At 45.3% G+C, this 12,853-nt stretch overlaps 3 protein-coding genes across 24 annotated transcripts in view; 2 read left to right on the forward strand and 1 right to left on the reverse strand.

Annotated features, from left to right (window-relative positions):
- ARPP19 (cAMP regulated phosphoprotein 19) overlaps positions 1 to 3,371 on the forward strand; it is a 30,641-nt gene extending 27,270 nt beyond the window's left edge. For all 3 annotated transcript variants that reach the window (XM_029575905.1, XM_029575906.1, XM_029575907.1), the window contains one exon: positions 2,431 to 3,371. In XM_029575905.1, the coding sequence (XP_029431765.1) occupies positions 2,431 to 2,601 (171 nt within the window). In that variant the 3' untranslated portion in view covers positions 2,602 to 3,371. The remainder of the gene's footprint in view (positions 1 to 2,430) is intronic.
- LOC115075492 overlaps positions 1 to 11,488 on the reverse strand; it is a 29,055-nt gene extending 17,567 nt beyond the window's left edge. For 2 of the 10 annotated variants that reach the window (XR_003852531.1, XR_003852533.1), the window contains exons 1-4: positions 10,088 to 10,515; positions 9,902 to 9,954; positions 4,141 to 4,326; positions 499 to 630 (exon numbers count right to left, since the gene is read on the reverse strand). Coding sequence is in view for 5 of the 10 variants with exons in the window: in XM_029575903.1 (XP_029431763.1) it covers positions 618 to 630; positions 4,141 to 4,326; positions 9,902 to 9,954; positions 10,088 to 10,171; positions 11,262 to 11,378 (453 nt within the window). In the remaining 5 variants the exon portion in view is untranslated. Of the gene's footprint in view, positions 1 to 498; positions 631 to 4,140; positions 4,327 to 4,533; positions 4,596 to 4,621; positions 4,681 to 9,901; positions 9,955 to 10,087; positions 10,534 to 11,139 lie in introns of those variants that run through there. The other 8 variants (XR_003852530.1, XR_003852532.1, XM_029575903.1 and 5 more) reach the window with 8 other exon arrangements.
- Positions 10,694 to 12,853, forward strand: part of MYO5A (myosin VA) — a 226,862-nt gene continuing 224,702 nt past the window's right edge. For all 11 annotated transcript variants that reach the window (XM_029575888.1, XM_029575892.1, XM_029575893.1 and 8 more), the window contains exon 1: positions 10,694 to 10,825. In XM_029575888.1, the coding sequence (XP_029431748.1) occupies positions 10,799 to 10,825 (27 nt within the window). In that variant the 5' untranslated portion in view covers positions 10,694 to 10,798. The remainder of the gene's footprint in view (positions 10,826 to 12,853) is intronic.

The raw sequence follows: 12,853 nt of genomic DNA on the forward strand, positions 1-12,853 counted from the left end.
AGATGCAGCGATGGGTAAGACGATATTGCACTATGCTACTCACATGTAGAGCTGTCCACCAATGAGGAGTTTTTTGCATACGAAGCCTCTTAACCCATGAACATATAGTTAAAGGTGTGCTCAAGAAACCATTAGCTGGCAACTCCTAGGCAGCATGGCTAATTTAGCCTGCTTATCGATGGGATGGGGGGAAAAGCAAGCTTATGGTAAGCAAATGGTGTTTTCTGTAGACAATGGGATGAATTAGCCATGTAATCCTGCCCTCCTCCCTGGACAGCCCTTTACTCCTATCTTTGCCTGTGTTTCTGTTTGCTGCTCGTACATGCTTTTCTATCGAGTGAGAAAGTCGGGTAATTGCGCGGGAATGGGTGTGCAGAGCAAAGCTCTGTATCTGTGGAGAGCGTTTTCTGCTTTGGGCCGCCAGGAGGACATCCCAGACAGCAGGATGAATTAGCCATGCTATCAACGGAAAACACAGTTTATGGTAAGCAAACTTACTTGTATATTCCTCATGTGGCAATAAAATCCTTTAGTTATTTGTGTGTAATGGCTTTGTGGTGCTGCCAATAAATTTCTCTGCTAAGGCAACTGAATTTAATTCCTGGCTGATGCATTTTTCAAGCAATATTTCTGTTGGCAGAAAGGGTGAATTAGCCAGATAGTAATATTCAGGGTTTAGAAAATACATTTGCTTTCTCTCCTGGGATGTATATTTTCTCTGCTGGTGAGACAGCCCAAGGAGCAGGAGGCAGTAAAAGTGTGTTGTGCCCCCTGCCCCCCCCCCCCAATCCCAGGAGTGTAGGGAAGTGGCAGGGGAAGTGTGTTTGACTTCCAAGGTGGTGGTGATGGGGGAGATTTGAGAGAGACAGCTGCAGTAGAGGGAAAAGATGGAGGAGGGTTGCAGGATTTGGAGATGCAGGTTGGACTGGGGTAGAGGACTATACAATGGTGATGAGTGGAGACATGAGGGGACTATACTCACCATGCACACATGCTATCCCTTTTCCCCTCTCCCCACCCAAAAAATGTATTTGGGGGGAGGGGGAAGTGTTAGTACATAAAGAATACATCCTACAGGAATTTTGGATTCCTTGATGATGTTTCTTAATTTGATAAGAGGATTAAACGGAGTAGTGGGCAGGGAGGATGTGGTGAATTTGCAAAATGTATTTGCCACCATTTAGTTATAGATTAAAAGCTATATGATTCACTTTAGAGCTTTAGTGAAAGGGAAATAAGGCTCCTTTTGAATCTGTATTTTTTTTTAAGTTACAACAATCTGCTCACTGCTGAAGAAGAATTGATAGAATACATGGTATTTGTTCTAGACTTGAAGTCACCTAACTCTAGACACTGATTAGTATTGATTAAAAACTTAATTCTGGGGATAATCAAAAAAGGCTGTTTAAATTTTTTAATCTTATATTCTGCCTCTTCCATAATATTGTTTAGTGCAGATTATGTAAAATATGTGTAAAAGTTACTTAAAAGCTTCCTTAAATATGCCTTCATTTTTTTCCTGAAGCATTTTTATTTCTCTCATATCCCTCAGCTCAGCTGGCAACATAATTCCACAAAGCAGGGACAACATATGAAAAGGCTCTTGCAAATGTGCACTGCAGCCTATATTGACAAGTTGCTAGAATAGCTAAAAGCCTTGTCCCAGGTGATCTCAAAGTGCATGCAGGCTCACACCAGTGTAACCTTTTTACTACTGAACATGAATTCTCTGGCTACTGTAACATTTGGGTTATCACCAAAATTATGAAATGTGATCTCTTACTGGGAGCCAGTGCAAGTATGCAACAGAGTAATATCCAGTCTTACAATACCTGAATATAATCTGTTTTGAAGTGCAGAAAAGCAGAATAAAAAAATCATAATTCAGTGATAATCGGGACTGATGAGTGTGTGTGTGTATGTATGTATATGTGTGTGTATATATATATATATGTGTGTATGTGTATGTATGTATGTATGTGTGTATGTATGTATATATGTGTGTATATATAATTACACAGAACAACTTGTCCAAGAGTCTAACATGCAGGTTGCTTCAATAGTCCAAGTGTGCCAACACCTAGGCGTAAAGCACAGTTCTAGACACATGCAGGTTAAGGAGAGTTTGTAGGGGTTTCAACATCTTTAGTTTATAAAAAGATAGCATTTTAGTTTTTAATCAAAATATTCACCTATATATAAAATTGTTTGTGCCTAATGCTTCCATAGCCATGACGCCTTGACTGTTACTTACCACAACCTGTGTGCTAAAATACTTGATGTTCTAATTGTGTACACCAGTCCCAGACTTAGTATCTTTCTTTCTGTAGTATAATTTTCCCAGTGTAGTGAAATACTGAATGTCTGAAATAGGTGATCTTTTTACACATTAAGTGCCTTGGCAGTGAAACCTTTACTTCTGTCTTGCAGCAAAAGTACTTTGATTCTGGAGACTACAATATGGCTAAAGCAAAGATGAAGAACAAGCAACTTCCTACTGCAGCTACAGACAAGACTGAAATTACTGGTGACCACATTCCCACTCCACAAGACCTTCCAAAGAGGAAACCTTCCCTTGTTGCTAGCAAACTGGCTGGTTGATTTTTAGAACAACCAAACTGCATGAATGTTCATTCCTGTTATGTATGTTCCTTATTTTCCTGCTTTTTTTTTTCCCCTTCCCATACACTAAATTTCTGAAACTGACTGCTTTGCAGGTAATGGTAGCATGTGCTGCTATTGAGGGAGTGTTCTGTTAGAGTAAAATGTGTGGTATTTGGAGTAGCTGATGAGAATAATGCACTGATTAAAAAAAAAATGTAGATTAATGTAAAAAGTAATCTACTTGAAATAAATGTACATACATAATGCCTATTCCCTACTGTAGGACTGGTTCTAGCAATTAATACTTTTGGCGGGTTTTTACCATTTTTATGTCTATTTTTCCGTATTTCACCTGAATTAGTGTAGTATGTCTGTTTAAAATGACTTCGTCTTTTGCTTTTATTTCTTCCTGACTCTGATTTTGCTTGGGATGCATAAACAGAGTTTTAGACCACAAGTTACACTAGAAGGGAATGCATGTTTGAAATTCTAAAGTTTTTCTGTGCACTCAGAACATTAATTTGAATGGCCTTAAACCTGTTTCAGCTTTAACAATACAATATGACTTGGGCAATATTTGTCCATCCAGGTGTAACCTTTTGTGAACTTAGTGCTTAACGAATGCAGCCTGTTAAAGCTGATTTTTTTTGTTTTTTTTGTTTTCTAGTGTAGAACAATTTTCTTTTGAAGATGTGAATGACGTGTGCATGTACCTAGACTGTTCACTTTTGTGTCATTTTGTAAATATAATATTTTGCACAACTTTTTGCAAGTGTGGCTTTTTTTTTATAATTTAAAAAGCAGAACGTGTTAACTTTTAGACAGATGATCTTTGTATTTTTATAAGGCCCCCTACTCCAAAATTCAGTTTTCAGTCAGACAAATGAGAAAAGCATTAGCTTCCTTGAACTGGTGTGTCCAAGGCTCATTTCAGAGTAAGCTATGCTGAAATGCATACCTACATAAGTGGTCTGTAGTGTATGGCATAGGCCTCCTACTATTAACAGCAAATCTAGGGCCAATCTATGATCCTGTAAAGTAGCTGTTATTTCTCTTAATTGAATGATAGTATGTTTCTGTGAGTCCACTATAATGTTTAAAATAATTCTAAAATTATGGACACAAACCTTTAAGGCGCCAACCTTATTGTTCAACTCCTATACGTTGTCAGAAATGTGTCCCAAAACTAAAAGTGTATCCACCAAACTTATGTCCAGTTTATATTAATACTGGGCAGTTGCCAACTGCCTCCAGCCCTCAACATGAGTAGAGTTGCTTGCATTAGACACAAAACTTAATTATCTCCAGTCTCACTCCAAATCAGTGGTTTCCTATACTTTGTCATGTTTCCACTTTGCATGTGACCCTGCACTGTGGCCTGTATAGGCAGCAAGGTGCCAAGCTACTTCTAGCAAAAGGAGAACATCCTAAATGTACTAGAAAAATGGTCATTGAAATCATACAGGACTACAAAACAATGCATTTCTCACAAAAAATCTGGAAATAAACATGAAAGACAAATGCAGACAAACCTACATTTTCAGTTCAGTCATCAGAACCGTTGGCAATCCTACGTGACTGAAGGGCAGGTGTGCCTTGGCTGCAATCTCTCTTCTTCCTGGCCTGCAAGATGTTGTCCTGCCAGCAGAAGGTGTTGGAGAGCAGTACTTATCCACAGCTGTTCCTGCTCTCCCGTGGCTTCCCTCTGCAATAGAAGCCCTTCTGGAGGAGGTGGTGAATACAAAAACAGTCAAAGAATTCAAAGGGGCATGGGATTAGCATTGTGGATCCCTAACAATCTGAAGTCAGCGAAACAATGTGACAAGGCGATAGCTAAAGCCAGAAGATTGCTGGGCTGCATAGAGGGGAATATAGAGTAAGAAAAGGGAAGTGATTATCCCCTTATACAGGTCCTTGGTGAGGCCTCACCTGGAGTACTGTGCTCAGTTCTGAAGACCATATCTCCGAAGGGACAGAGACAGGATGGAGGCGGTCCAGAGAAAGGCGACTAAAAACGTAGAGGGTCTTCATCGAATGACTTATGAGGCGAGATTGAAGAATTTAAACATGTATACCCTGGAGGAAAGGAGGAGCAGAGGTGATATGATACAGACTTTCAGATACTTGAAAGGTTTTAATGATCAAAAGATAACGACACACCTTTTCCGTTGGAAAAAAATCAGCAGAACCAGAGGTCATGATTTAAAACTCCAAGGAGGAAGACTCGGAACCAATGTCAGGAAATATTTCTTCACAGAGAGGGTGGTGGATGCCTGGATTGCCCTTCCGGAGGAAGTGGTGAAGACCAGAACTGTGAAGGACTTCAAAGGGGCATGGGATAAACACTGTGGATCCATAAAGTCTAGAGGATGCGAAGGAAGAGAGGGTGGCTCGTGGGAATGACAGCTACTACCTGGAGACAATACCCTTATTCAATAAACATACACATGGTTAATGCGACTCCAACATTGCTGTAAGCTACAACAGCAAGAGGAAATATGGAAAAAAGGATTTGTATTCACAAAATAAGTAGAGAATATCTTGCTTGTTACGGTGGTTACTACCACACACCAAATAAGCCTGATGCTTCACTTTCAATGCATATCCAACATAGCTCTCTGCTGCAATGGCAGGGGGGAGTGAAGTAAAGTGGACCTATATACAGACAATAACCAACAAGGTCCAAATTACACAGTCTGGGTAAACAAATAAGCATAGATATTTCACTTAGATGCAGTTCCAACACTGCTCTGTACATTAATGGCGGGGGTGGAAGGGAAATAGCCCTTTATAACCATTTGGTTCTAAGAGTAACAGAAGTATGAGAGAAAAAAAAAGTGTGAAGCTTGCTGGGCAGACTGGATGGGCTGTTTTGGTCGTCTTCTGCTGTCATTTCTATGTTTCTAAAGATTGATGGATGGAAATGAAGAAAAGGGTGCACAAGGGTAACCTGCATGCATGGAGCGGCAGTTGATACAATAAGAAACTTGCTGGGTAGATTAGATGGAAAATTTGGTCTTTTTCTACCATCAATACTATGCTAGAAACTGCACTGGGGGAGGGGCTGTAGTCTTGCCAGACCTGCTGGCCCCATGCAGTTCTGATTACAAAGAGAAGCAGACAGGAAGAAGACACAGCACTAGGCAAGCCTGCTTACAGAATTCTGTGGTTCCAGGACACATGGAGGAAGGGAGAGCAGAATGTGCCATTGGGTGTGGGAAGAGGGAAAGTTAAAAGATGAAGATGCATGGTAGATGGGGGGACAGGGAAGGTGATAATGCCTGGAGATGGGGAAGAGGGAAGAGAGAATTGATGCTGGCAAATACGGGAAAAGGAAAGAGGAGAAGGCAATGATGAAGTTTGTAGAGTGCCACAAAACAAGGTTGGAAACCACTGTCCTGGAGGCCCACCCAGCAGGACCCTGCATTCCACACCTTTTAGGGGATGTTCAGAAAAGACTCCGGGGCCAGGCTTGGCTGCCCATCCTGGTCACTGGCCTGGAATGCTAGGGGCCTGTCATCCTCAGGCCTGGCTGCTTCTCTGGTCAGCAGTGGAGCTGGGTCAGGAGGGAGTGCCCTGGCACACACTCTGGGATGGGGTTCCCTGCCAGTGGCTAGAAGGAAGGGAGGGTATTGGGAGAAAACAAACTCATAGCTGGTAGGAGCTATCTGCCCTAGAGGCTGAGTAGGCAGGGATTGCCAGCCCGTATCCTGCCATTCGACAGGGGAGGTTGACTTTCTAGCCCAGTGCTCTTCTCCCAGAGTCTCACTCTCCTTTTTCTAGGTCATGGAGGACCAGAAACTGTGATGACCTTCCTTTCCTTCCCCGTGTCCCTGCTCACATTGCCTTCCGGTGAAGGTTTTGGGATCATGCTCTCAAAGACAGGTAATACCAAAGCATAAAGAGTGAAGTTAGAGGAGGGCTTCCTAGTCCCCTGTCTAGAGGGACCACCCCTCACTTTCACCTGTCCCAGATCCAAACCACTATCCTTTTCTTGTGTATCCACTGTTGGTTCATGATTCACAGTATTTGTGAGGGGTTCTGCTGTATCTATACACTTCTGCTGTGATTGGGGGGGCCTCTGCACCTCTCTGTTGACCCCACCAGTGCTGGTCTCCTGACCTTGGCATTAGGCAGCACAGGGGTCAGCTTCTTTAAAGGGGTGGCACTTTTCTTGGCTTGGAGGGCTGGCTTGGAATTGGGTGGAGCTGTGATGGAGTCCCTATATATTTTTTTTTTGGGGTGGGGGGGAGAGGAAGGCCAGTGGTACACGTGGTGGAGCATATTGCACAGCTGTACCATTCAGACCTGAGGTGGTCCCAGGGTAGGCTGGATGGGTGGAGCAAGTTCCTGGACAGCCAGACATGCTGCATTGGATTTTTGCTAAGAAGCTGAGGTAATTCCTTCAAGTATGCTCCAGCTGATAGCAATGTAAACACCTGGCTTCCTCCACTAAATACATTCCAGGAAGGGGTTTATGAGATATTCTAACACTCATCCTGTCAGGTCCTCTCACTCTTTGGGGAGGAGCACCCAGTCCTGCCTCTGGAATGAGGTGATATGCCTTAGGTGGCCTTCAGGAAGTAAACTCCACAAGGCCACTAAGGTGTAGCTTTTAGTATGGACTCCAGGAGGAAGGGTAGCATATTACACAGTACCACCCTCTGTCCTGTCCCACAAGGGGCTCCACTGGATGCTACATCTCCTCCATCAGCAGGCTCTTCTGTACTGCCTTGGAAACCACCTCCATGGACATTACTTGTTTGGGGTCAACCACCTTGGGCAAGGCTGCACTATAGAAGAGGACATCACACGAGGTGGACAGGGAGCATCTGCTTCCCTGTTATATAGTCCAACCATTCTCCCCCCTCCTCCTCCTACTGAAAACCTGTCCACTGCTGGCCTTGCTAGGCAGAGTGGGGGTGGGGCCACTGCAGCTGCTGTGCAGCTGGAGTTCCTTCCTGAGTCAGTGTAGGAGCAGACGGCATCTCTGGCTTTTCCTCCCACTCGCTTCACCTCTGGGTGGAATGTCTGTTTCTGGTTGGATGGTCCTCTGTGTATTGGTCCTGCTGGGCAGAGGTGAATTCAGGTGTTTTACCTTCCTCCTCTTCCCATGGAGCTTTTTGAGGAGGGTGGCCTTCCTACTGTGGGTGGGGTTACATTCAAAACATAATTAGAGTTTATGCAGAATCAGTTGTGGGGGGTACACCAGGCTAGGCTCCTTGGGGCTGTGCCCTGGTTCCAGATGCCTCTTGGTAAATGTTTGGGGGAAATTGAGGGCTGGTGCCTGTCCTGTCCAGCTATTGTTTCATGGGGGCAGCTGGCTTCGTCCCACCCGTGTTCCCTCTTTTGTGACCAGGAGTGATACCAGCTTGGGGGCAGGTGCCTTCAAGGTATGTTGTCTGGGGGACTGAATTTATTTGAGCCATAGCAGTTAAGGTATTCCAGTGGATGAAGTAGACTGTGAACTGTAAATGATGCTGGGCTAGGGAGTAAAAAATTGTCAGGAGTTAAGGCACTGAGAGAAAAGCAGAATTTGAGAGGGAAGGAAGAAGCTGCTTTACCTGTTCTTTTTTTTTTTTTTTTTTAATCTCCTTTATTATAGCTCCTTTTCTGAAGGGTGGGAGTGTTTGTTTCTTTTATTTCAGCAAGGAAAGGGTTAAAAAGCCCTCTTTGTTCAGAGGGCTTTGATGGCCTATTTAAAAAGAAAGAGGAAAGCAAACAAATGAGCTGATACAATAAGGGGTAATAGCGCATCCAAAACGTGCGTCCAGCCTCCCCCCCAAACTTAATAGCGCCCGCAACATGCAAATACATGTTGTTGGCCCTATTAGGTATTCCCGCCTGATTCAGAAAGCAAAATGTGCAGCCAAGCTGCACATTTTGCTTTCAGAAATTAGCGCTTACCCAAAGGTAGGCGCTAATTTCTCCAGGCACTGGGAAAGTGCCCAGAAAAGCAGTAAAAACTGCTTTTCTTTGCACCCTTCGACTTAATATCATGGCAATATTAAGTCTGAGGTCCCAAAAGTTTAAAAAAGTAAAAAATAAAAAAAAATAAATTTAAAATGGGCCCGCGGCTGGCTGGTCAAACCGGACGCTCAATTTTGCCGGCATCCGGTTTCTGAACCCATGGCTGTCAGCAGGCTCGAGAACCGACGCCGGCACAATTGAGCTTCAGTTGTCAAACCCGCTGACAGCTGCCATTTCCATCAAAAAAGAGGCGGTAGTGGCCCTAGCGCCTCTTTTTACCGCCAGGCCTAATTTAAATAAATTAAAATACTGTATCACACGCACAGGAGAGTGGCCTGTGTGCTCGCTTGCTCTTTTGAGATTTTACTATTTCGGCCTGAAAGTTTTCTGCTCCTACAGATGGAGAAAAGGAAGGGGTCACCTCCCACTCCTGTTTTGCACTTTGGGAAAGGTGTGTCTGTAGAATAGATACAGCACTGCCAGTGACCTGAAATAGAAAATGGGGGGAAAAAAACTGGGCAGCAAGTTTTTTTTTTTTAATCGGGGGGAGGAAGAGAATGCAGGGAAAATTATGAAGACCCAGGAATTGAAGTGTGATGTTAACACATCAGAGGGGAAGTACAGCAAACTAAGGGGTGGGGTTAAATAAGACAGGGAGGCACAGTATCCAGGGAAAAAAAAAAAAGCAAGAGGGGTGGGGGGGTCAGGAGAATGACTGACGCTAGCTTCCTCTCCCTTACAGGCTGATACAGAAAAACGCATGGGAGAGCCGTGGCGTGCTATTCAGGAGGGTGGCCTATGCAAATGAGGGCCTGCGGTAAAAAATGGCGCTAGGGACACTAGAGCCTCCTTTTTGACAGGAGCAGCGGCTGTCTGCGGGTTTGACAGCAGATGCTCAATTTTGCCGGCGTTGGTTCTCACACCTGCTGACAGCCAGAGGTTCGGAAAACGGACGCTGGCATAATTGAGCTTCCATCTTCCGACCCAATGGCTGATTTTTAATTTTTTTTTAATTTTTGGGGCCTCTGACTTAATATCGCTATGATATTAAGTCGGAGGGTGTACAGAAAAGCAGTTTTCTGCTTTTCTGTACACTTCCCTGGCGCCGGCAGAAATTAACAGCAGCCGTTAATTTTTTAAAGTAAAATGTGCAGCTTTGCTGCACATTTTGCTTTCTGAATCGTGCGGGAATAACTAATAGGCCCAAACGGGCGGCCAACCCCCCCGAAACTAATCTCATCCGCAACATGCATACTGATGGCCCTATTAGTTATTCCTGTGTGATCCACTGGAGCGCACTGTACTGTATCGGCCCGTTAGCTATTACCTGAATGCTGGAACCAACTCTGTGCTCGAGTTGCCTTGGTGAGGGCGTGTGGGCTGTAAAGAAAATAAAGAAGGTGGGTGGTGAGGGTTGTAAAGGAAAAAGTGATATAGAGCCTAACTACAAATAATTCCTTAACAGGGGCGAGGGATAACTACAGCAAAAAAAAAAAAGTAGTTAGGGGCTTACACTGAGCTGCAGCGTGAGTTCAGGCTGGAGCCCTTTCCAATCGTGACCAGTAATCAAGTGATCAACATCTGTGCTCCACCAGTCCTAGAAAACAAAAGAAAAAATTCTTCCCCGTCCACAAAAAAAAAAAAGTATGACTACTTTTTTTACATCCGTCTTCTGTACATCCAGGAGTTGTAGAATAAAACCTCTGCCTAAGTGGAAGACCTTCTCAGGGTATATATACGCGCCGCTTTTATCAATGTTATTGCATTTCCTCCTCCATTTTACCCCCGGTAACTGCTCATTAAATTGAACAAAACTAGAACACAGCTTTTTCGTACATCCATCCCATCTTCTTTGCCGTGCCGACCTTCCTTAGGCGCTGCAGAAAGAGTAGGCAGAAGATGTCCCTGCAGCCTATGGGAGGCAGAGTGAGCTCAGCAATTCACCGACTTGCACTCATCAATGAAAGAGGGGGAGAAGAAAAAAATCAAACCTCCCCTCCAATCATCCTTCAGCAGACCCACAATGCACAGAGAGGCACCAAAATAGAAATCTGGGCAGGTAACATGGCGATCCTCCCTTGGGCTGAAACATCCCGACCATAGCGGCCCCGGCTAATTTATTTGGCGAGGGAGCAGTGGATGATTTCCTTCTCTGCAGCGTGAAGGCGAGGTGTGACAGCGGAAGGTTAATGCAGACCCAGGGCCAAGGAAGAGCAGCAGCAGCATGGCAGCATCCGAGCTTTACACAAAGGTAATCAAGCAGCTTGTGCACCCCCCCCCCCCGGAGCCGGCCTTCGTCTCTCCAGACGGGCTGCCGACCGCAGGGAAGCGCCTTGCTGGGTTGGAAGAGCGCATGTTTGCGTGCAGTGGAGAAGAGCGCGGCAATAGAGGGGGGAGGCCGGGTTGTGTAATAGAAGCGAGGAGGAGAGCTCGGGAGAGGCTGAAATGAATGAACTCCCCCCCCCTCCAGCTGCAGACGTCTGTGCCCAGGAAGCATCCACAGAGTTCCGTATAAGCAAGCCCCCCCCTAAAAATAACCCCTCTAAATCTGGAGTGTTCCGGTACCGCATGCAGCCTCTTCCCGGCTTCTCTGATGGATGGGAGCCGGCGTCTCCCTGCGCCCCCTCCTCCCCGGCAGCTGTTTTATTTGACATCTGGAGGTGCGGAAGCGGTTTCCGTTTGCTCACATAAAAGTGGAAGGAGCAGGAAGAGGTAGGCAGTGTTAGAGGATTGTGTTGCCCGAACAAAATAAGGGGGGCTTTTGATCGCCTCCGCACGGCATGGCCGAGTCCTGGGCATGTCATCTGTTCACTGATAAGAGAGCTCGTCAGGCTACATAGGCAACATTTATTTATAGAGCTGGACGCGAGCCGTCTATCTAGCTCGGCTCGTCCGCCTGCCCAAAGATGATATGAGTCAAGATCACACGCTTGCAGCCGCATCTGCCCTCTCCCAAGCGCCGCCGCCGCTCCCTCTATTCCTCCTCCCCCCGCAGTATTCTCTCCGCCCACTAATGCCGCCATTCTCCCCTGTTCCCACCAATGCTACCACTCCTGTCCCCTGCTACCTACTGCAGCAGCTCTCTTCCTGTTGGCCCTCCAAACACTATCATCACCACTCTTTTTTTTTTTTCTATTTTTCCTGCTACCCGCCCCACCATGCTGTAACTCATCTCTGCCCAACAGTGCTGCCGCTCCAATTCCCTATTCCCCTGGCCTGCTTTTCGCTCAGCCCCCTCCTCCTCGTGTGCCTTTGCTCTCTCCCCTGTTCTCTGTAACACTACGATCTGCCCTCCCTGCTATCATTCTCTCACCCTTCCCCTGCTGCTGCCATACTCCCATGCAACAACTGTCTCTCTGCCCACTACCAGTGACTATTCACCTGCTCTTCTATCCCCTTCTGCTGCTCTCATCTCTTCCCCCTCTGTGAGAGGAGGAGCAGGAGGGGAAAGTAGAGCAAGGATTTGGGGGGAGGGGGATATGGAGGAAAGACGTGGCTGAGGAGGTTTAGGGGAGGACAGGCTGTGGAGAGGGAAGGCAAAAGAGAAGGTGGTGAGAGTACAGGCTGGGCTGGGCTAGAGATGGAGGACAAACAGGGTTAAAAGAAAACTAGAGGACAAACAAATTGGGCTAGGTGGAATAGAAAGCTGTTAAGACCAGTGGGGAGAGGTAGAAAGAGGCACACAGAGAGAAAGGGAACAAATAGAGAAGGTAAAAGATGGAAAGAATGAGAATTCTGATTTGGTTTATGTTTGATTCTTAAAACCTGCTTAACTATCAAATATTCTTGCTTGCCTGCCTCTGTTACTAATGGCTATGGCCGGGTGTTTGAGGCTCATTTAGGTCAGATTGTTATGTCTCAGTCATAGTCAGCTCTCTTTGATGTATTTGCTTGATGTTATCCTCTAGTTCTGCAGAAAGCTGATGTTTGGAAGAAAGATAGATTTTTATCCATCCATTTCTGTTTGCCACAGCTAATTTTACACAGCAGAGCAGCAGCCTCAGGCTTTGCTAATGGAGTGAAGAACGAGTGATTGAAACACCTTGGTTTCCAGGCTCTCAACTGCAGAAGTTAGAGCTATTATTAGACACTCTCTCTTTCCGCCCCCCCCCCCTTTTTTTTTTTCCTCCTCAGACAAAAGGCATAGTATAGTATCTGTGAACAAAATTGTGTCTATTGATTTAAAATGTTTATCATGGGTATATGCTTTGCATGGTTCTGCTCTCATGGAGATAATAGGGGAACAGTTGGTATTGCAGAGGTTATTATCGATGGATTT

This window comes from Rhinatrema bivittatum, chromosome 13 (assembly GCF_901001135.1).
Source record: "Rhinatrema bivittatum chromosome 13, aRhiBiv1.1, whole genome shotgun sequence".
Classification (NCBI taxonomy): domain Eukaryota; kingdom Metazoa; phylum Chordata; class Amphibia; order Gymnophiona; family Rhinatrematidae; genus Rhinatrema; species Rhinatrema bivittatum.